Source organism: Moschus berezovskii, chromosome 3 (assembly GCF_049115385.1).
Source record: "Moschus berezovskii isolate FMDL1 chromosome 3, NW_MosBer_1.0, whole genome shotgun sequence".
Classification (NCBI taxonomy): Eukaryota; Metazoa; Chordata; class Mammalia; order Artiodactyla; family Moschidae; genus Moschus; species Moschus berezovskii.
Window position 1 is genome coordinate 97580733 of NC_142462.1, and position 24972 is coordinate 97605704.

Consider the following 24972-nt stretch of genomic DNA (forward strand, 5'->3'; position numbering starts at 1 on the left):
TAAATACTGAATTCTAAGCAAGAACTTCAATTTGTCTTGATACAATCTTGTGTTTTACCCTTTTTAGTCTCATACCCATACAAAAATTCTTGTATGGACTCCCCTGGCTCTAAGTAAGAATTGACACAATCCTGCAACTCTTTTGGTGTACGATACAGGTTAACTCATACCAGACCATACCTTTTTCTTCCTCACTAGTATTCTTACCTTAGTAGGAAATCTAACCAAGGTGCACATCTAAGTGACAACTCTACACACCTTACAATCAGGTTCCAGACTTAATCCTTAGCCATCTCTTCCTTCTATATACAGGAGATAATTTCTTTAGAGTTTTCTTAAGGGCTTTCCAAATTTCTGTCTGGGTCTGTGTTGGACATTCAAGATTTTCAATATATCCTTTTCTTTATGGATTCTCTCTAGTATAAGAAAGACCATCTTATGACATAATCTTTGTCATCAAACTAATTGCCTCAGCCATTTGACCTCCCTAAGCTTATCTTCCATCTTCACCCCATTTCATGCTTCCACTGGTGATACACTGAGGAATCATGATGTTATTGCACTCCGCATATTCAGTTCAGTTCAGTCACTCAGCTGTGTCCACCTCTTTGTGACCCCATGGACTGCAGCATGCCAGGCCTCCCTGTCCATCACCAACTCCTGGAGTTTACTCAAACTCATGTCCATTGAGTCGGTGATGCCATCCAACCATCTCATCCTCTGTTATCCCCTTCTCCTCCCACCTTCAATCTTTTCCAGCATCAGGGTCTTTTCAAATCAGTTAGTTCTTCACATCAAGTGATCAAAGTAATGGAGTTTCAGCTTCAGCCTCAGTCCTTCCAATGAATATTCAGGACTGATTTTCTTTAGGATTGACCGGTTGGATCTCCTTGCAGTCCAAGGGACTCTCAAGAATCTTCTCCAACACCACAGTTCAAAAGCATCAATTCTTTGGTGCTCAGCTTTATAGTCTGCATATTCTATATATTCTGTATACTCCACATATTCTATATACTCCACATATATTCTATATACATATTACTAGTGTACCATTTCCCGTATGGAGGGTACCTTCATGCTCCTCAAAACTGTGAGCAGCCCAAGCCTAGGATTACAATTTAAAATCCATTTGCTGAGACTACAACTGGTACTGTTTTGTTCAGGGTCCAGAAGGAACCTGTTGGCAGACTCAAAGTGGCTAATTTGAGAAGTACTTAGTAAAAGGACTATTTACAAAGATGACATGGTTTAAGGAAATTAAAAATGAGAAGCACCTTAACCTAGCTACAAAAGAACATCATTATGACCCGTAAGCTGAAGAAGTAAAAAGAAGGAACAATCCCCAGAACTCAAGAGAGTTGTAGAATAGGAGGGTTGGCCATCTAACTAGAGCTGGCATCTTGGGCCGATAAAAGAAGTCACTTGCCAACAACTGACCAAAAGCCAGGAGAATAAATATCCCAACCTCTTTCTCTCAAACCTCAAACTTCCTTCTGATGCTTCCTATTGATCAAATCCTACTAAGTGATATTATGCACTCATTGAGGCAGTGCATAAAGATCAGCCTCCGAGGGCACAAAGCTGAGAAGGGAAGGAAGGAGGGAAGAGCTGAAGAGGCACATGAAGACTATCCAGGGAAACCAAATACTATTATCTTTTAATACATTTTTTTGATTTGGTTAATGTTTTGTTTAGGATTTTTGCATCTATATTCAGAGTGAAATTGGCCTATCATTTTCTTTCTTGTACTATCCTTGTCCAATTTTGATATCAGGAATACTCTGGTCTCATGAGGTGAGAAGTATTCATTCTTTTTATATATATTAGAAGAATATCTCGTCAAATCAGAATCTTTCATTCCTTCATTGCTCAAAAGTGACACAAGATAATCTACCTAAATTACATAGAGCAAAAGCATTGTTACATAATCCTGCCTCACTTCAATTGGCTGGAGAATTGCCATCAACCACCCAGTGTTCCTGGAAAGACAAAGAGAAACAGTATTTTCGACTTCTTGACTCATTTCTCTCTTTTTTCATTTTGAAGGTTTTCTGAGTCAAGAACTGTTGAAATGTTACCCTAACTGCAAGCTAACAAGTTGGGTGCCGCAAGTTCATAAACGATAGGAAAAGACATGAAACTCCTGGGTCAGAGACAAAGCACAATTTATTGTTCACAGAGACAACAGCAGCCAGAATATCAGCATTTTGCCCTAATTCTCTCAGGTGACACATGCACAGTGAGCTGCTTTACAGGCTGAGAATGCGGGCGAAGAGATGCTGAGTCTTTTTAGGGAATGGTAAACACTATCTCTGTCTTCTAAGACTGCTTGTTATACAAATATCCTTGGAAAGAAAGAACTAAGTACCTCTACTCAAAAGACATGCAGAAACATTAAAAATCTGTGGAGAACTGTTTCCCAATTGACTTTTTGTTTTAAACCTACTTTCATACCTAATGTAGGATTATTATAAATTTATATTGTGAAAAACAATTTACCAAAATAAAGTAACTTCTTTTGCTCTGTTATTTTTCTTCTCAATTTCATCCTTGATATGAAAATTGCCACCAATTATTTTGGAGTTATAGGAGGTGTCTATTTGCATATGACTGACATAGTGTTGCTAAATATCCTTAAATGTCATTTTATTGGGGATACATTTCTGGCACACAGCTTGTAATTCACTCCTTTTATACCACATGAGAATAACTGTCCTTTACTAGAATTTTAAGCCATTCAAATTTATGCTCTGTGATATTTTTAATCTTGTTTTTCTCTCATATATACCTCCTTCCTCTTAACCTAAAAGACAAACATACACACAAAACCTCTTTATTTCACAAGAGTTCTCCTGTTTGCTGCTGTTCCCTTGTCTCTCTAGAAATGTGGGGTTTATCATTCCATTTTCATTCTGCTAGGAGCTGCCTTTAAATTTTTTAACTACATATTTGAGTATCTTCTTTCCTACCTACTTATCCATTTGCTCATCTCCCCTTGAAAAGATCTGGAATACTTTATCCCCCTGGATCTTCCTACAACAGAATTTAGTTAGAACACTCAGGGTATTTTTGTTGTTTTTGATTCAGATTTTTGTTTTTCGCAGTAGAGACTTTTTTTGAAAAATTATTTGTGTTCATTACATTGTTCCATAACCATTCAAGTGATGATCCTTTAGAAAGAATCTTGAAATTTTAGTGCTCACCGCCATTTCTCATACAGACTATCATGCCCAGGTCATTCCAGTGTCAAGGTCAGCTGGAGTACAGAATGAGTCCACACAGATTGATGACATGCCTCCTGCCTAACAATGTCTTTCTGTTGTTTTCACCGCCCCCCCCCCAAAAAAAATTGCCTGAAAGTAAAACTCTCAGATCATTTTTTTACACAAAATCCAATATTATTCAATAAATATATTCCTCCTTTACCTTCTGGTATTTAGCTTTGGGGAAGATAAATCTAATGCTATTGTTACTGACTTTGTGTGTATGTGTATGTGTGTGGTTTTTCCTCTCCAACTTGAATGTTTATAGAATTTGTCCAAAATTTTTGAAATCCAGAAATGTCATGAAGTTGTGTCTATGTGTGTCTCTATATTAATTTTCCCAGTTCTTGGTAGACACTTTATACAGCTAAGGATATATGTCCTTTTAGTTATGAAAATCAGTTGTAAATCTTTGTTGTTTCTCTTTCTATACTCCATTTAAAGCTTATACTATTTCTATGGTGGACCAAAAAAAATCTGGTAAACTTATTGTTTTGCTCATCTACCTCATATCTCAGAATTTTCCTCTGAATTCCAGGGGACTATCTTATGCTGCTGCTGCTGCTAAGTCACTTCAGTCGTGTCCGACTCTGTGTGACCCCATAGATGGCAGTCTACCAGGCTCCCCCGTCCCTGGGATTCTCCAGGCAAGAACACTGGAGTGGGTTGCCATTTCCTTCTCCAATGTGTGAAAGTGAAAAGTGAAAGTGAAGTCGCTCAGTCATGTCCGACTCGTAGTGACCCCATGGACTGCAGCCTACCAGGCTCCTCCGTCCATGAGATTTTCTAGGCAAGAGTACTGGAGTGGCTTGCCAGTGCCTTCTCCGTATCTTATGCTAAATCACCCAATCTCCGTGTTAGTTTCAGCTTTCAAGTACCAGATCTGTTCTTCATTGCCATCAGTGTGTTTCTGTGATTCAGCAACTATTTTATTGTATCTATTTATTTATTGTAATTATTTAAGTAATAGTGATTTTTCCTAGTATTTTTCCCAAAGGATGAAAAAGGCTATTAAATGTCCTTAACATAGTTGTGATTTGTTAAATAAATATGTATTTTCACTCCTCAAAAGGATCTCTTTTTGATTTTTGAATCTTTGCATATATGGTGACTATCCTTTCTTTATCAGCTTGTTTTTGTGATACTGGGATAATAACACTTTGTTCTGTTCTGTTGTTTAGGCCTTTATCCATACAATACAATCCTCATAAAGGAGAAGGAAGGAAACCCCTTTTGTGGTTTTTCATTTGTTAGTGGGCTAGCGGAGGCATGCTCATCAGGTAATAAACTAGAGGAAGGCAGATACTTTACTTCAGAGGCAGGGGAACTAACTTCTTAGCTAGTTGCTTTCAAGGATCCTGAGGCCAGGGTTCTGTAATAGCAGGCCACAACTGAACTTCTTCCCTGCTGACTGCCCTCCAGCCTGACACCATTTCCCGCCCCTTCTGCTGTGGCTATTTGGACATTTGTATCAAAAGAGAGCCGTAGTTTCAGCGAGATGGAAAAGAATTTACCAGAAGCCCTGACTTTATTAAGGAGTCTCTCTGCTGTTGAGCCTATCTTTTTCACTCTTTGTGGTTATTTTCCAGGCCCTAAATTGATGTGCTGCCCTTTTTCATGAATGATCCAACAGCTCTGGTTGCTCCCCCACCTCAGTTGTACTCCACCAGTCTCCCGTCACTGTGAGCAAGTGCTATGTAGTCAGCTGCCTTACTCCAGAGCAACAGAGGAATGCTCACAGTCCTCTACGTGCCCTTCTCTGATTGTTTGTATATTGATTTTACCTCTAATATGATGTTCATGAAATTTTAAATAATGTAGAAAAAGTAAAATTAAAATGTTCTCTTTAAAATATCAATTTCAGTAACAATGAATGAATGAAATGAAAGACTCTTGGTGACTCCATGGACTATACATTCCATGGAATTCTCCAGGCCAGAATACTGGAGTGGGTAGCCTTTCCCTTCTCCAGGGGATCTTCCCAACCCAGGGATTGAACCCAAGTCTCCCGCATGGCAGACAGATTCTTTACCAGCTGAGCCACAAGGGAATTCAGTAACAAAATTATATTTAAATTTCACACTAACAATAAAGCAATGGGGATGTTTTCTCCATAAAACTTATGACAGTATAACAATTAAAATCAATAAAAGGATAAAATTCTACTTCTGTATTGTGTGACCTCTGTATTACTCTATTAGCAGTGGACAAAAATTCTGATCATCAAATAAAGAGTCGTGGATCTTCTAAGGACCAGGCGTGTGGACTTCTAAAGTCTTACTTGTTGGTTCTGACTGATGCTTCTTTCTGATTTCCTCTACTTCACCATCATCAAGTAAAAATGAAGACAGTAGTGGAATTTGAGAAAAATAGTTCTTAGCCAGGAAGTGTTTGTGTTTGATCTTGTGAATAAACAAGGGTTCATATCCCTGAAAAGAAAAAAAGTCACATTGTATTAAATGTCATAGATAAATCTTGCCAAACAAAAACACTTTTATGCCTCAATGCTTTGCTTGCCAGTTCTTCCAGCTCAGGAAACTTTTCTTTCCCTCACTTTGTCCATCATTTTACAGGGCTCAGCTTTTGATATTTAAACCTGGAAGTCTTTCTAGATTTTCTCTCTGACCTGAGTCCAAACTAATCCCTCCTTCTTCCATACCTGCAAGCACTTTCATATATTTTTAAATGTAATATTTAATTCATTCTGCCTTGGACTTCACTATCTACTTGCAAGTCTCTTCCATGATAATAAAGAAGACTCCTTAAAGATTCAAACTGGGTCTTTTTCATACATGTGTCTCTGCACCTTAGGTAAACAGTCAATCAATATTTTTGTCTGAATGCTCTTGTCCCCTTCAGTTCAGTTCAGTTCAGTCGCTCAGTCGTGTCCGACTCTTTGCGACCCCATGAACCACAGCACGCCAGGCCTCCCTGTCCATCACCAACTCCCGGAGTTCACTCAAATTCATATCCATCGAGTCGGTGATGCCATCCAGCCATCTCATTCTCTGTCGTCCCCGTCTCCTCCTACCGCCAATCCCTCCTAGCATCAGAGTCTTTTCCAGTGAGTCAACTCGTCGCATGAGGTGGCCAAAGTATTGGAGTTTTAGCTTTAGCATCAGTCCCTCCAATGAACACCCAGGATTGATCTCCTTTAGAATGGACTGGTTGGATCTCCTTGAAGTCCAAGGGACTCTCAAGAGTCTTCTCCAGCACCACAGTTCAAAAGCATCAATTCTTCGGCGATCAGCTTTCTTCACAGTCCAACTCTCACATCCGTACATGACCACGGGAAAAACCATAGCCTTGACTAGACGGACCTTGGTTGGCAAAGTAATGTCTCTGCTTTTTAATATGCTATCTAGGCTGGTCATAAGTTTCCTTCCAAGGAGTAAGCGTCTTTTAATTTCCTGGCTGCAATCAGCATCTGCAGTGATTTTGGAGCCCAAAAAAATAAAGTCTGACACTGTTTCCACTGTTTCTCCATCTATTTCCCATGAAGTGATGGGACCAGATGCCATGATCTTAGTTTTCTGAATGTTGAGCTTCAAGCCAACCTTTTCACTCTCCTCTTTCACTTTCATCAAGAGGCCTTTGAGTTCCTCTTCACTTTCGGCCATAAGGGTGGTGTCATCTGCATATCTGAGGTTATTGATATTTCTCCAGGGAATCTTAATTCCAGCTTGTGCTTCTTCCAGCCCAGCGTTCCTCATGATGTACTCTGCATATAAGTTAAATAAGCAGGGTGACAATATACAACCTTGACGTACTCCTTTTCCTATTTGGAACCAGTCTGTTGTTCCATGTCCAGTTCTAACTGTTGTTTCCTGACCTGCATACAGGTTTCTCAAAAGGCAGGTCAGGTGGTCTGGGATTCCCATCTCTTTCAGAATTTTCCACAGTTTATTGTGATCCACACAGTCAAAGGCTTTGGCATAGTCAATGAAGCAGAAATAGATGTTTTTCTGGAACTCTCTTGCTTTCTCCATGATCCAGCGGATGTTGGCAATTTGATCTCTGGTTCCTCTGCCTTTTCTAAAACCTGCTTGAACATATGGAAGTTCACGATTCACATATTGGTTCTCTTTAAATCTATTTCAATAATGATACAATTACCAACTTGAATTTTTTTTCTAAAATTAGTTCTTCCCCCTCTATCTCCAGAGTTCAAAATAAAGACCACAATGTACAGCAGAAACTAATAGAACATTGTAAAGCAATTATTCTCCAATAATACAATAAAAATTAAATAAACAGTGGTGCTGTGATCCATGTCACCCTTTTGTCACCCTTTTTACTACCACAGATATGAGTTTCTGCACTATTTCTCTCCTGTCTTCTAAACAGAAAATAATCTTCCTGCCTTTAACAAATGTTTGTGCCTTTCCATTTTTCTTTGTTATTAACTAATATTTATATTTCCTGTCTTTCCACAGCTGTAACAGCACTTTGAACTTTCTCTGTTAGGTAGCTTTGCCACATTATAGACAAAGAAAACATCTGTTTTCTAATAAAAGGGGCACACTGCAAGTTGCCAACCCAATATTCATTCTCTTTTCCATTCATATTTAGAGGCCTCATTTTACACAGGGGCCCGAATTTGTATTCTGTAACATGCTCAGCTTTCTTAGCCTTTATTATAGCTAGGGTTGATCATATGTCAAGTTTCTGGCATTCCTTGAGAGCTCAGTTGGTAAAGAATCTGCTTGCAATGCAGAAGACCCAGGTTGGATTCCTGGGTGGGGAAGATCCACTGGAAAAGGGATAGGCTACCCATTCTAGTATTCTTGGACTTCCCTGGTGACTCAGCTGGTAAAGAATCTGCCTGCAATGTGGAAGACCTAGGTTCGAATCCTGGGTTGGGAAGATCCCCTGGAGAAAGGAAAGGCTACCCACTCCAGTATTCTGGCTTAGAGAATTCCATGGACTGTATAGTCCATGGGGTTGCAAAGAGTCGGACATGGCTGAGCAACTTTCACTTTGATGTATATGTGTGTGTATATGCATATATATATATGTGTGTGTGTGTGTGTGTGTATGCATATATATATATGTGTGTGTATATGCATATACACACACATACTTATGCACACACATATATATACATGGCAAAAATATATGTAAATATATATACACACACATAGTATATATGTATATTTTTTAAAAAGAAGTCACTGGATAAAGCTTACAGGGAAGCTCTTTGGGAGTGGGAAGCCTCACCTTTCAAGTACCTTTAGGCTTTTGCTGTATCTAGGAGGTGGGTATAATGCAGGAGATAAAGTAGCTATCTATCTCTAAGAGTACACAATCATTAGGATTAAAGCCAAAGTTTAAATATGGCTGTGGAATAAGTTAGAGGGCCCTGGATTTTTGAGAACATTGTACAGCTACCATACAACCACCCTGTCGTAGGCAAACTCTGGATTCCTGTTACAGAAATATTTGGTTAATTTGTTAAATTAACTTGCTTGCAAATTGCTTAATTTGTTATTTACAGCTAAGCTCAAATGCAACTTAAATGATCAAGAATTGTGTCCATTAGTTTTCTCTGTTTTTCCCCAAGCACTTATCACAGTAACCCTCAGATTCAAAAGCAAATTCTGGTTGAATTAACAAACACCATCTATTCTCTTTATTAATTTTACCTGACTCTTCTTTTCAACCAAATCACAAATACTACCTGTACCTCCTCCTAAAATTTGTTTTCTGAAAGGTCAGATATCTCCTTTGCTTTTACAAAGCAAAGAAGGCAGGTTCCTTCTTTGTCCTGTGGTTCCTCAGTGACAGATGGGGAAATACTGGGTCAGGTCTCCTGACTTTAAATCCACCAAAAATATTTCCTACTTTGGCCAATGTACACACTGTGAGAAACTGATCTGCTTCATATACAGTTCAGAGAGCAGAAGCCTTTTTCCATGCTTTCCCTACAATTTGTGTCATGACAAATGTCAAGATTAAGTATTTTTTTTCTCAATGAGATAGCAAGTGTGTGTTAAGTTGCTTCAGTAGTGTCTAACTCTTTGCAACCCTACAGACTGTAGCTCACCAGGCTCTGTCCATGGGATTCTCCAGGCAGGAATTCTGGAGTGGGTTGCCATTTTCTCCTGCAGAGGGTTTTCCCAACCCAGGGATTAAACCTGCCTCTCGTATATTTCCTGGACTGGCAGGCAGGTTCTTTACCACTAGTGCCACCTGGGAAGCCCTTTGATAGCAAATAGTTCTGTGTATTAAGGAAATTCTGGAAATGCTTTACTTTGCCACAAGACATAAACTGTTCTTTAACTAGGATGAATATTAATACTTAAAAGATTACACCAGCCCAAAACCATGAAACAGCAATTTATTTTAGTTTGTCTGAAATAACAATTATGTTTGAAGTCATTTCTTTATTTACACTAGGCTTACTTAGTGTAAATGGAGCTCTATTTACAGAAATTCAATAAGATCCTGAAATTAGAAACGCATGTGAATAAAACATTTAATTTGATACTGCAGTAACGTGATTAAATACACAAAGGGAGTTTGCCCATTAATTGAAGAAGTAGTGGAATATCACCTGTGGGAATGAACTTCAATTCCACTATGGTTCCTATATGAAATTATTCTGCTAGTATTGGCTAGGCTTCCAGTGATTAAATATTTATGGGGCAGCTTAGCTCACTAAATATAATATTTAACACAGCTTCAGTTTGTTGCCCTTTCCTTCAGTGCCTAGGGTGAAATTTTTCTTATCCTGGCATCTACTGGAAAATTATTCAAAAAAGCGAACAATTACTTCCTCCTCTTTACACCTTCCCCCTCCCCAATAAAAACACATACAGGGAAGAGCATGACTCAAAATGACTATTATGTTTGAAGTCACTTCTTTATTTTCCCTTAGCTGACATCTTGCATCGAGTAAGTACAGCAATTTAATCAGTGGGAAGCAGAGATTCAGTATCAGCTGTTGGGATCATAGGTTTACTGAGTGCAAATGGAGTTTTCTGAGAACTCATCAGGGACCCCTCAATTCTGTTCATCAAAATGTTTTACAGATTACATCTTGTAAGTTACTGAAATTAAATGGTGTTTAATTTTTATAGCACTTTCCCCACTCCTAGCTAGTTGGAAGCAAATGAAAAATTAAGCCTCAGAACTACACCCCATCGGTAGGATTGCCACTTAGGACACAAAATTATGAACAGAATTTATTTGAGAAGTTAGTGTGCTTTTAGGCAGACCTTTGAAGAATAATCAAAGGACAGACTCTAGGTTCCATAATACCTATTCTGGTTATAGTATTCATCTTGTCATTCAACAAATACATATTAATTATCTACTCTGTGACACTGTTGTAAATATTAGAGATATAGACACAAAAAAACTAAACAATATCCCTGGCTCTTGTGAAATTTATTGTGGTACTAATGTGCTTGAACTTGCTATTATTAGGAGGGAGTGGTTTCATGTTAGTACTTGTAAGACTTCCAGATGTCTTATCTTTATCTCTTATGTGCCTTAACCTTTAAATTTCAATCTCTGCCATACAGACCATCCAGGTATTTGTTACTGTTATCCATGGGTTCTCTGTTGCTTAATCCAATGGAACTATTCAGATTATGCATGGAATGTAGTAAAAGGCAGTCAAGTGAAAGTTGCTCAGTCATGTCCAACTCTTTGTGATCCCCTGGACTATACAGTCTATGAAATTCTCCAGGCCAAAATACTGGAGGGGGTAACCTTTCCCTTCTCCAGGGGATCTTCCCAACCCAGGGGATCAAACCCAGATCTCCAGCATTGTGGGTGGATTCTTTACCAGCTAAGCTATCAGGGAAGCCCTAAAAGGCAGTCAAGTTACTTCTAATAATCCCAGTGATCAAACTAAGGTCACAGATTGACTTTCTTACCTCTTCAATACTCTTTAGCCTGAGGTGAGTAGCGCTTTCATCTTTGGTAAGAAGAATGCAGTTCCAGGGAGACCATTCCACAGACTTATCCCATCTGACCATAACCAGATCATTGAGATCCTTCCAAGCACTGAGCACAGACTGGGATGCCCAGATATTCTCTGTCAGGTACTGAATATCTTGTAGCTGCACGTCAAAACATATTTTTAAAATAAAAATGTTCTCAACATAAAATTTTATTCTAAACAAAATTTCTTTAAGATTATTGTATTCCTTGAGAAAACAAATTGAGTGTATTTTTTGAAGGGAAACATTATTCATGAGGTTTTCAGCGCACATGGTGGTAGTAGTGGTTTAGTCACTAAGTTGTGTCTGACTCTTGGGACCCCATGGACTTGCCTGCCAGGCTTCTCTGTCCATGGAAATTTTCAGGCAACAGTCCTGGAGGCAACAGTTCCTTCTCCAGGGGATCTTCCTGATCCAGGAATCCGGGTCTGCTGCATTGCAGGAGATCTTCTGCATTGTAGGCAGATTCTTTACCAACTGAGCCACCAGGGAAGCCTTTCAGTGCCCATGTGTCTGTGCTGTGCTTAGTCGCTCAGTCGTATCTGACTCTTTGTGACCCCATGGACTGTAGCCTACCAGGATCCTCTGTCCATGGGGATTCTCCAGGCAAGAATACCGGAGTGGGTTGCCATGCCCTCCTCCAGGGGATCTTCCCAATCCAGGGATCAAACCCAGGCCTCCCGCATTGCAGGAGGATTCTTTACCAGCTGAGTCACCAAAGAAGCCCAAGAATACTAGAGTGGGTAGCCTATCCTTTCTCCAGGGGATCTTCCCAACCAGAGAATCGAACCAGGATCTCCTGCAATGCAGGTGGATTCTTTACCAGCTGAGCTACCAGGGAAGCCCAATCTCTGCTCACTCTACTCAAACTATGTTACCAGTCTCACAGTCACGACTGCATCCAGAGAAAGCAGCGTGTATTTCTTCCAACATGCTAATTTTACCTTACATTTATATGGTATTAAGTACTTTATTAGTAACTTTCAGCTTATCCTCAGGGTTACTTGCAGATCATTTTATTCCCATTTTAGAAATTAGGAAATTAAGATGTGAAAAAGAATAAGCAATTCATTTAATGTTATTAAAAACTTCATTGTTTTAGTGGAAAAAAAAGAGGGAAAGGGGGGAAATGAAATAACTGCTAATAAACTTCTTAAAAATTTAAACCATATTAGCTACAGCTCTTGAAATGACTTTTCATCAAGAGGACTGCGTATATAAACTTAGGACTGCCTGAGGGGCAAGGTTCAGAAAGAATAAACACAGGAAGAAGAACCATTATTTTAAAAGGGAAAGCAGATGGAAAAGCAGAAATCTTTTCTGTAAAATCAATAAACAGGTTTCATCCATGATCGGCAACATTTACTCATCATACCTGTATCAGGAAAGCAATTTCAGAATCATCTTCATAATCAGCTTCTGAACAGTAGAGCCGTTGAAGTAAACACTTGTACTTCAAATATGATTCTCGTTTTCGACTCTCATTGTCAAGGTTAACACACTGACGACACTGGTAAATGCGGTGTGAGGTGGATGATACAGGAAACTCTGCAGAAGGCAAATAGAGCTGGCAACTGTGGCAAAAGTAAATTTTCTTATAGAACTTCAATGGGTCCTGAGGGACCTAAACAATAAAAAAGAAGAAAGAAATAGCCAGGCCAAATGTTAAGGGCTAACTTATCTTAGAATGAGATAAATAGTTGGTTAAAGTTATATGTTTCCCTAAATTTCTACTCTATGCAAAATTTAAATTTCAAGTCATATTCATTCCACTCTGGCAAAATGTTAAAAATCTATTGTTTATCAACTTTTAGATACATGTGGTAAAATCACCTAGAAAATTAACTGGCTGAAATAAATGAGTAGGTAGAGGCTTTGAGTTGCAATAATAAGAAAACCTTTCAAAAAGAAGGGGAAAAAAAAGTCCTTTGACACTTATTTTTAAGAAGAGTTTAGATTTTTGGTACTATTCTGTATTAATTTTTCTTACAGGCAATAGATAAATTCATATATAAATAAAAGCCCACTAAAACAAGTGTTCTCATTTCATTCCAACTTCACACTAAATTTGGGTTGGCTCATTCATCAGTGTTCAAACTTTGAAACTGCATTATTATAGTAGTTCTATTTCTAAATTTTGAGGAACCTCCATAATGGTGGTTCAGTTCAGTTCAGTTCAGTTCAGTCGCTCAGTCGTGTCCGACTCTCCGTGACCCCATGAATTACAGCACGCCAGGCCTCCCTATCCATCACCAACTCCCGGAGTATACTCAAACTCATGTCCACAGAGTTGGTGATGCCATCCAGCCATCTCTTTCTCCGTCACCCCCTTCTCCTCCCGCCCCCAACCTTTCCCAGCATCAGAGTCTTTTCCAGTGAGTCAACTCGTCGCATGAGGTGGCCAAAGTATTGCAGTTTCAGCTTTAGCATCAGTCCCTCCAATGAACATCCAGGATTGATCTCCTTTAGAATAGACTGGTTGGATCTCCTTGCAGTATAAGGGACTCTCAAGAGTCTTCTACAACACCACAGTTCAAAAGCATCGATTCTTCGGCGATCAGCTTTCTTCACAGTCCAACTCTCACATCCATACATGACCACGGGAAAAACCATTGCCTTTACTAGATGGACCTTGGTTGGCAAAGTAATGTCTCTGCTTTTTAATATACTATCAAGGTTGGTCATAACTTTCCTTCCAATTTACATTTCCACTAACAGTACACAAAGACTCCCATTTTTTCACATCCTTGCCAATACTTGTTATCTTCTGTTATTTTAATAATAGACATTTTAACATTGAGGGGGTGATATTTCGTTGTAGCTTTGATTTATATTTCTCTGATGATTAATGATAATGAGTGACAATTTTTCATATAAATGTTAACTATTTGTATGTCCTCTTTAGGAAAGTGTTTGTTCAGGTCCGTTGCCCATTTTTAAATTGGATTAAAATCATTTTGCTATTGAGTTGTACAAGTTGTTTTGGATATTACCTCATCTGATACATTAATTAAAAGTACTCTTACTCAAAGATGCTATCATCTGAGCTTTCTTTTTTCTGGTGGAAGGTCTTATATTTATTATATTTTTTAAGTATTGAAATATATAGGTGATGTACAATATTATGTTAGTTTCAGATGTTCTACACAATGATTTGACAAAATGATTTGGTGAAAACTGCCAATACTATGTTGAATAAAAGTGGCAAGAGTGGGAAACCTTTTCTTGTTCCTGATCATAGAGGAAATGCTTTCTCCTTTCTACTATTGAGTATTATGTTGGCTGGAGGTTTGTCACTCAGTTCAGTTCAGTTCAGTCGCTCAGCCGTGTCTGACTCTTTGCAACCCATGAATCACAGCACGCCAGGCCTCCCTGTCCATCACCAACTCCCGGAGTTCACTCAAACTCACCTCCATCGAGTCGGTGATGCCATCCAGCCATCTCATTCTCTGTCATCCCCTTCCCCTCCCGCTCCCAATCCCTCCCAGCATCAGAGTCTTTTCCAGTGAGTCAACTCTTCGCATGAGGTGGCCAAAGTATTGGAGTCTGTTTTAGCATCAGTCATATATGGTTTAAACTTAAAGTCACCAGCTGCAGTAGCCCCTAACAAGAGAGTCAGTCTGTCCTTTAAGGCTTTGAAGCTAGGAATTTGACTTCTCTCTAGCTATGAAAGTCCTAGATATCATCTTCTTCCAGTATAAGGCCATTTCATCTACACTAAAAATCTATTGTGTAGTGTAGCCATCTTCATTAATTATCTTGGCAAGATCTTCTGGATAACTTGTTGCTTCTACATCAGCACTTGCATTTGTACGTTTATGTTATGGAGAGCTTCTTTCCCTAAATCTCATGAACCAACCGCTGTGAGCTTCAAACTTTTTTTCTGCAGCTTTCTTACCTCTCTCAGCCTTCAAGAAAATGAAGAGCATTAGGGCCTTGCTCTGGACCAAGCTTTGGCTTATGGAAATGTTATGCAGATCTGATCTTCTATTCAGACCACTCAAACTCTCTCCATACCAGCAACAGGGCTGTTTCAATTTCTTATCACTCATGTGTGCACTGGAGTAGCACTTTTAATTTCCTTCAAGAACTTGTCCTTTGCATTCACAAGTTGGCCAACTGGTGCAAGAGGCTTAGCTTTGGGCCTGTTCTCATTAAGTTTAATCATTTCCAGCTTTTGATTTAAAGGGAGAGGTGTGCAACTCTTTTTTTCACTTAAACCCTTAGAGGCTTTTGTAAGGGTATTAACTTGCCTAATTTCAATAATGTTGTGTCTCAAGGAATAGGGGTTGTCTGAGGAGAGGAAGAGAGAAGGCAGCACCACCAGTTGGTAGAGCAGTCAGAATACACACGTCAATTAAATTTGCTGTCTTATATGGGCAAGGTTTATGATGTTCCCAAACAATGATAGTAGCAACATCAAAGATCAATGACCACAAATCACTGTAACAAACATAATAAACATGAGAAAGTCTGAAACATTCTAAGAATTACCAAAATGTGACACAAAGACACAAAGTGAGCAAAAGCTGTTGGAAAAATTGTGCCAATAGATTTGCTCAATGAAAGGTTGCCACAATCTTCAATTTATTTAAAAAAAGAAAGAAAAACAGCATCTGCAAAGTTCAATAAAGCAAAGTGCAATAAAACATGGTATGTTTGTACATATCATCTGATTCCATTTATAGGACAGGGTTAGGTATAACTACAGAAATAAAATGCTAAACAGTGTTTGCCAAGGGTTAGGCATCCAGGGGAAGGACTGATTACAAAGTAGTAGAATGAGGGAATTTCAGGGAGGTGAAAAGACTATTTTATCTTGATTGTGCTGTTGGCTGTTGATTACACAACACTGCATTTGTCAAAACTTATCAAAAACATTGGATTTTTCCAAAGGTAAATTTAAAAAATGAATAAAATGGTATAATGTTATGTGAATGTATAGAACATTGAATTCTATTATACTACCTCAAGCATATGAAAATTGTGTAAGTCCATAGAAGACTAAAAGGTAGCTTGGAAAAATAGAACAGTGATAAATAATTTGATGGTCAACTTTTCTCTTGAACATTTGTTATATTTTAAAAGTTCTCCTGCAATATAATTAAGTTTCAAAAATTCATTAAAAGGAAGAATATAAAAATTAAACAATTTTACTTTTTATAAAAATTTGTACTGAGATTTTTGCTTATGTTAAGCAAAATAGATGTTTGGTCAGCTTCTTAAATTCTTAGAGATTATTACTCTAAAAATAATCATTGGAACAACACTATTAATATTTCAAACTTTAATAAACCTCTCAACATTTTTACTAAAGGTGTTTTAAATAGTCTTGCAAAGTAAGACAGCAAAATTTTTAGAAAGAAAAATCTCCAAAGATGGCTAAGCATATTGGAGTTAGAAAAAGCAATTTAATTCAAATACATACTACATCTGAAGTTCTTGCAGGATATCTATGTGAATCAGTTCAATAATAATACAACTATGTGGTAAGTATTATAAAGGAACACAAAGGTGCATGTAGAATATCAGAAATGAAGAGTTTAACTCTCTCTGAGGCCTAATGAAGAAGAGTACATGTGAACTGAGTCCTAAAAAATAAAGAGGAGCTGGCTGGGTAAAGTCAGGGACAACATTCCAGGTGGAAGCAACAGAATGTGCAAAAGCTTGAAGGTGTGAGAAATTGTGAGGTATTCAATATAGTACAGTATTCAACTGGACACTAGATCCAGAGAGTAGGAGAGAATTCAAGGCTGGAAATACAAACAGAAAATGTTATATGGTTCATTTATGAACATAAAAAATACCATTTAAAGAAAATTTCATCAATAAGATGATCTTCCACATGGACCCCTAGTAAAGTACTAAAGCAAAATTTGAATATACTTTATTTTACTATAGCATAGAATTCTAATAAAGGAATACAGGGGGGAAAAAAGGTAGAGTACCTTAAGGTGTCTTGCAACTTCTGGATTAAACAGAGGTGTTTTGATGTAATGAAAAAAGAGTGTTGCGATCCTTTTTCTTAGTCCTTCAAGATTCTGATGTTTGACTCCTCTCATCATAAGGTCAACCTCCCTGTCAATCAATTCTAGGATTTCCTGAGTCAGCCTACACTCATGTTCCTGTGTAAAATACACACACATATTTTGTATAGAATATTAAATACATCAAGTTAGTATTTAAAGTTATCACCAAACAAGCTAAAACTAGATTTCAAAAATAATGAACCATTGCTAATGTAAGTAGAGATGAAAGTGAAAGTGAAAGTCACTCAATCATGTCCAACTCTTTGCAACCCCATGGATACTCCATGGAATTCTCCAGGCCAGAATACTGGATTGGGTAGCTGTTCCCTTCTCCAGCAGATCTTCCCAACCCAGGGATTGAACCCAGGTCTCTTGTATTGCAGGTGGATTCTTTATCAATTGAACCATCAGGAAATCCCATAAATATAGATGGATACCACTAATTTGGAAAAGAAATTGACATTATCTAGTAGAATTTAAGATATCCATAATCTACAACCCAGCAATTCTACTAAAGTGCTTTAAAGAAATGTGCACGGAGTCACTGCTCAAACCAGTTCAAAATCAGAAATAACCAAATATCCAGAAATAAATTGATTACATAAATAAGTGAAAAAGGAGGTGGCTCAGATGGTAAAGAGTCCACCTACAATACAGGAGACCCAGGTTCAACCCCTGGATCAAGAAGATCCCATGGAGAAGGGAATGGCTACCCATTCCAGTTTTCTTGCATGGAGAATTCCAGGAACAGAGAAGCTTGGTGGGCTACAATCCATGGGGTCACAAAGAGTCAGACACAGCTACTGAGTGACTATGAGTGATTAACACTTTTGGTTCATACAAAAGTTCATACATAACATACAGAATGGCTTAACTAGACCTATATACAATAACAAATTTAAATCTTACAAATTAAGGTTTAGCAAATGAAGAAAGGCACAAAATAATACTGTCTCATTCCATTTAAATAAAATTCAAAAATAAGCATACTACAGTCTATTACTTAGAGATATATCAGTTCAGTTCAATCACTCAGTCGTGTCTGACTCTTTGCGGCCCCATGAACCACAGCACACCAGGCCTCCCTGTCCATCACCAACTCCCGGAGTCCACCCGAACCCATGTCCATTGAGTCGGTGATGCCATCCAGCCATCTCATCCTCTGTTGTCCCCTTCTCCTCCTGCCCTTAATCTTTCCCAGCATCAGGGTCTTTTCCAATGAGTCAGCTCTTTCCATCAGGTGGCCAAAGTATTGGAGTTTCAGCTTCAACATCAGTCCTTCCAATGAATACTCAGGACTGATCTCCTTTAGGATGGACTGGTTGGATCTCCTTGCAGTCCAAGGAACTCTCAAGAGTCTTCTCCAACACCATAGTTCAAAAGCATCAATTCTTCAGTGCTCAGCTTTCTTTATAGTCCAACTCTCACATCCATAAATGACTACCGGAAAAACCACAGCTTTGACTAGATGGACCTTTGTTGGCAAAGTAATGTCTCTGTTTTTTAATATGCTATCTAGGTTGGTCATATCTTTTCTTCCAAGGAGAAAGCGTATTTTAATTTCATGGCTGCAATCACCATCTGCAGTGATTTTTGAGCCCAAAAAAATAAAGTCAGCCACTGTTTCCACTGTTTCCCCATCTATTTCCCATGAAGTGATGGGACCGGATGCCATGATCTTAGTTTTCTGAATGTTGAGCTTCAAGCCAACTTTTTCACTCTCCTCTTTCACTTTCATCAAGAGGCTCTTTAGTTCCTCTTCACTTTCTCCCATAAGGGTGGTGTCATCTGCAAATCTGAGGTTATTGATATTTCTCCCGGCAAACTCGATTCCAGCTTGTGGTTCTTCCAGTCCAGCGTTTCTCATGACATACTCTGCATATAAGTTAAATAAGCAGGGTGACAATATACAGCCTTGATGTACTCCTTTTCCTATTTGGAACCAGTGTGTTGTTCCATGTCCAGTTCTAACTGCTGCTTCCTGACCTGCATACAGGTTTCTCAAGAGGCAGGTCAGGTGGTCTGGTAATCCCATCTCTTTCAGAATGTTCCACAGTTTATTGTGATCCACACAGTCAAAGGCTTTAGCATAGTCAATAGAGCAGAAATAGATGTTTTTCTGGAACTCTCTTGCTTTTTCGATGATCCAGCGGATGTTGGCAATTTGATCTCTGGTTCTGCCTTTTCTAAAACCTGCTTGAACATCTGGAACTTCACGGTTCACATATTGCAGAAGCCTGGCTTGGAGAATTTTGAGTATTACTTTACTAGCATGTGAGATGAGTGCAATTGTGCAGTAGTTTGAGCATTCTTTGGCATTACCTTTCTTTGGGATTGGAAAGAAGACCGACCTTTTCCAGTCCTGTGGCCACTGTGGAGTATTCCAAATTTGCTGGCATATTGAGTGCAGCACTTTCACAGCATCATCTTTCAGGATTTGAAATAGCTCAACTGGAATTCCATCACCTCCACTAGCTTTGTTCATAGTGATGCTTCCTAAGGCCCACTTGACTTCACATTCCAGGATGTCTGGCTCTAGGTGAGTGATCACACCATCATAATTATCTGGGCTATGAAGATCTTTTTTGTACAGTTCTTCTGTGTATTCTTGCCACCTCTTCTGAATATCTTCTGCTTCTGTTAGGTCTATACTATTTCTGTCCTTTATTGAGCCCATCTTTGCATGAAATGTTACCTTAGTATCTCTAATCTTCTTGAAGAGATCTCTAGTCTTTCCCATTCTATTGTTTGGTAACTATGAAGAAAAATCAAGGTAATGACTACCATGGAAAGTAAGTATGGTGGTCCAGTAGTTGAGAATCCGCCTGCCCATGCAGGGGACACTGGCTTGATCCTTGGTCCAGACAGATTCCACAGATTGCAGGGCAAGTATGCCCGTGCACTTAGAGCCTGTGTTCCTCAACAAAAGAAGTCACCATAATGAGAAGCTTGCACACCTCAACTAGAGAGTATCCCCCGCTTGCCGCAACTAGAGAAAGCCTGTGTGCAGCAACAAAGATCCAGAGCAACTATAAATAAATAAATAAACAACTTTTTTTAAAAAAAGAAAAAGAAAGCATGGTAATTATTTTTAGAGGATGAGAAGGTAAATTGAAAATATGAAGAGAAAGGAAGATGCTGACAAAGTCTTGTTTTGGGCCCAGGGGTGTGGCAACAGGGTTGGTAGTTTTACAGTTGCAGATATATACTTGATATGTTTATTTCTGTATATTTATATAATTCACAATCATTTTAAATAAAATACTTGATTGAATAAGAAAGGTGAAATAAGAGTTAAGTGATTAAAGTAGAAGTATTTAGAAGTAATAAAATAGAATTAAGTTGCTCCAACTTCCCAAGAGGGACTATAAGAAACATAGTTTCAATGAAGGAATCAGAAGGTAAAGTCAGTAATTATAAAATAATGCTTTTCTGTTTTTTTTAATGCATACTTGGTATGGCTAATAAAAGGATCTGCATCGGTGGTCTCTGAGAGCACATTACAATGACCTGGAATGATTTTAAAATATCTTAACATTGCTATCACACTTGAGGATATGATTGACCTGTTCTGAAGTGGGGTCTAGATATCATTCCTATTAATTTATTCTCATATTCTCTCTCCCCATTTCTCTATATAACACTTTATCTCTTTCAAGCTGTAGAGATGATTTTAATGTATTCAAGTTCAAGATTCACTGCTCTGTATGAGCAATTGTCATCAAAATAATGCTGCTTATTTATTGAGGGCTCCCTATTTGTAAACATTGAGACATACAAATTATATATTTTATTTCTATTGTATATACAGATGTATGTTTAAGTATATATACAGGTATATATTTATATCCTCAAAGCAACTAATTTTACAGATAATAATAGTTTCAGAAATATTCAATAACTTATCTAAGGTTGTACAACCACAATAAATAGAATCAGAATTCAAGTTAGGCTTAAAGGCCTTGATCCTCCATCAAATATTGTTCAGTAAATGTGTATTGGTTATGTGAGGTTAAATGTATTAAGATATGCATAACTTATCTTTTATGGGTCTATCCTCTGACTCTTTTAATTAACCAGCTAATGGTCCTAATTACATCAGGTAAGAAGATTTCTACTGTACTCCCTACCAGAACTCTCTTTTTTGCAATCTGGTCATTTTATTGCCCTCTAGAGATATCATGTTTATTTCCTACTTCTGAACCTACTGCTTCTCCCTCTCCTCCTAAACATCTCTAACTTCAAAGGCATAGTTATGAGACACACATCTCTGAAAAGGCAGCCAATACCTAATTGAGTTCATGCCTTTGCTTTCAAGATGGGCAGTAATGTGAAAGAACTATGGAGACTGACCTTCCAATCAGAACCATTTACTCAACTACTTAATGTGCCTTAAATCAATAACTGATAAGGAAAAAGAAATAAAAATACTTATACAAATGCTGCTTTAAAGTGGATAAAAATAAAATTTTCATCACAAGTGTCAAAATATATAAACAATAATTGCTGTTTTATTGAGTATTAATATCATGCTATATATATCTGCATTCATTTCAAAGAGAGAGACATTTATATTTAGATTAATCACTGTGTAATATTTACATTAGTATGTATCATAATATATAGTTTGAGAACTTTTAGATAAATACTAATGCATAAACCATATCCTCCCCAAATTGTACCCAAATGATATATTGTTGACAAAATAAAATTAATAATTTATTATCTTTATAATTACTTAATAGAAAACATTTATTTTAGTATTCACTAATTTTACTGATGATGTGACACCCAAAAACTAAGAGAAAGTTAATGTACCTTTACTGTATGTTTAAGCGTTAAGAGTACATCCAGCCTCTCATCTTGAGAGACATTCTTCAGCATGATGCAGTTATAGATGTTCTGCAGCTCTCTGGCTCTGATGGTAAATTGTGTATCCATCTCAATTATTCTGCCATCAAATCTTCTCCATATCTTTGGAGCTGAACACTTAAAAATAATATTATCTTTATAACTATCAGTTAATTAAAGTTTCAAAAATAATTTTATTCCATCTACTGTAAGTTAACCTTATTTTCGGGTGATTTATGAATAAAAATATCACTAAAACTTTGTTGTTCAGTCACTTAGTCGGCTCTGACTAGAAAATTAGTTAAAGAATTTGTAGACCACGGGAAAGTAAAACAATTTAGGGGAAAAAAATATCAGAGAGCTTCAGTCTACAGAAGTGCAAATATTTTCTCAAGATTCCGAATTTGCTACTAATTTGTACTAAGTAGTATGATCGCTGGGTTTCCCTGGTAGCTCAGTGGTAAAGAATCCGCTTGCTAATGTAGGAGACACAGGAGGCTCAGGTTCGATCCCTGGGTCCAGAAGATGCCCTGGAGAAGGAAACGGCAACCCACACTAGTACTTATGCCTAGGAAATGCCATAGACAGAGCAGCCTGGTGGGCTACAGTCCATAGGGTTGCAAAAGGGTTGGACGCAACTGAGTAACTAAACAACAAAGGATTATGGTTAATTTGATGGATTTGTGAAATAACTCATTGCCCCCTTGCGAAAAACATGCTACTTAGAATGCTAAAAAGATAAGCTACTTGGTTCAATTATATTGAATTGGATGAATGTGCCTTGACAATTGAGAACAACCTTTGTGGAACAATTGTGACAACCCTCAATGTGTCAGACCTACAACTTTAGTGAAATGGAACTCAGTTATAGTTCTGTTTCCCACAAAAATAAACCCATAACAAGTTCACAGTTCTTTACAAAGCAGATGCCACAGTAAAACATCTGTATTTAGCTATCTTAGCAGTGCTTTGACCCCTGCCTCCCTGATGATCGGTAAGATTCTCACTTTCTATTTCCAGATCTGGCTTGGTGCATCTCAACCTAGCCCACCTCCTGAACTGGGTCAAAGATGGAGTTAATTTGCCCTGAAGCTCATATAGGGAGTCCCACTCTAAGAATTCAGAGACAGGAAATAGTGAGTCCTAGCTGACTCAGGACACCAACAGCATATTTAAAGACTATGTTTGCCAGTGCTTTTGTTCCCGCCTGCCAAGACCACCAAAACTTTAAGAGAAGATTTGTTGACCTAGAAAGAGCACAGTGAAAACTCAGTGACTCTTCTACTTTAAGGTATAAAGCTGCTGAGTTTCTTTCCCTGATTATAATTTATCAAAAAAGGTGACTATGTTGATCAGGACTTTTAATTGTTCAATGCTGTAATTGTTGTAGACTGATAATTTGAGACTTGGGAGACCTGTAGTTCAATTTATGCCATACTTGCAAGCATTTCAATCTGATTTGATACAATTTAAAGCTTAAAGAGAAGCCCACATATTGGAACAAACTGTCAGGAATGTAGAATAGCCAGACAGAGAAACTATACAAGCCTGTATTTATTTAGTATGACAACATTATGAGGAATTCTTAGTTACAGACTCAATTTACCTATTTTTTTACATTTCATATTAGCTCAATCACATTGAAAACTACCAAACTACTATTTAACAACAAATGTATTTGATATGTTTTCAAAGTAATGGCATGATTTTCTGATCAAAGGTAAAGTGGATGTTGCGCAGAGCTAGGAATCTTTATTAGAAACTTTAGATCCTCAGTTCTAGTTTTAATCTAGCAAATGAAAAGCTGCAGCTCTCTGATTAATTTCTATTTTTAGAGCATAAATTAATATTAAATAATGTAAAGTTAATTATCAAACTGATAGAATTAATAAGATTTATTAAGATTATAAGAGGAAATAGCTCAATAAAAATATTTTATGATTTAATTATTATCACTTGGAAATTTTTAAAATAATTGTTTTCATGGATATACTCTTGTTTGGGGTAGATCTCAGTGTTATTAAAATCTAATATTTATTGCAAAGCTGTTTTTGAAACTTCTAAGGAATAAGCAATCTTAGGCTACATTTCATATAGCAATCTTCTAAAGTCTAAAGCCTTAATCTGCAGAGTTTTCCTCAGGGAAATGCTATTAAATGTAATTTCTTTTCTTTTCTTCCAGTAAAGTGAACAATACCTTCATCTCTGCAGGCTGATAAGTTATTTCATTTGTAATAATCCAAGTACAATAACCTTTTAATGAAATGCTTAGTTCATCTACTCAATTGTGGTTCTTCTCAGCTGTGGTATTGATTTAATTCTACCTTTCCTCCAAGGTTTTGGTCCCATCTAAGATACTACAATATAGTAATACCCTGTATTTTTTCCAGTTATATTCAACATCAAATCCTTTCTACCCTTCAATTTTTAACTTAAATCCTAACTGTAAAGCACTGAAATCACTATTATCTAAAGTTCTATTGTATTTGTTAAAAACAAACGCACAAACACACACACAGAACATGTGGTATCTACATTTCAATAATTCAGGGCAATGCAATTTGGGTCCAGATAGTTCTATAATTATTTTGCTTGCTAATTCTGTTTCTCCTTGCAGAGTATAAGAAATAAATTTCTTCTGTAGTTTTATGTATTTCACAGGGCCTACAATATTCACTCATTCATTCAAGAAATATTTACTGTGTTTACTGTATATTGTTCCATGTACTAGGTAGCAAGTAGATAAATTCCAACTTCATGAACTCCAATCTAAGGGCAAAGAAAAATTTCAAAATAATTGAAGTAAAAGTTGATTATGCTTCTGATGAAGGTAAACAGGTAACTTCAAGTTGATATGAAGCACTTAACTGGTGAAAA

At 37.5% G+C, this 24972-nt stretch overlaps 1 protein-coding gene across 1 annotated transcript in view; it reads right to left on the reverse strand.

The window, feature by feature from the left end:
• Positions 1 to 2155: 2155 nt before the first annotated feature.
• The window catches only part of IQUB (IQ motif and ubiquitin domain containing), an 87281-nt gene continuing 64464 nt past the window's right edge, over positions 2156 to 24972 (reverse strand). Inside the window, exons 9-13 of the mRNA XM_055421189.2 lie at positions 22063 to 22233; positions 17164 to 17340; positions 12591 to 12839; positions 11150 to 11335; positions 2156 to 5692 (exon numbers count right to left, since the gene is read on the reverse strand). Coding sequence (XP_055277164.2) covers positions 5510 to 5692; positions 11150 to 11335; positions 12591 to 12839; positions 17164 to 17340; positions 22063 to 22233 — 966 coding nt within the window. The 3' untranslated portion in view covers positions 2156 to 5509. The remainder of the gene's footprint in view (positions 5693 to 11149; positions 11336 to 12590; positions 12840 to 17163; positions 17341 to 22062; positions 22234 to 24972) is intronic.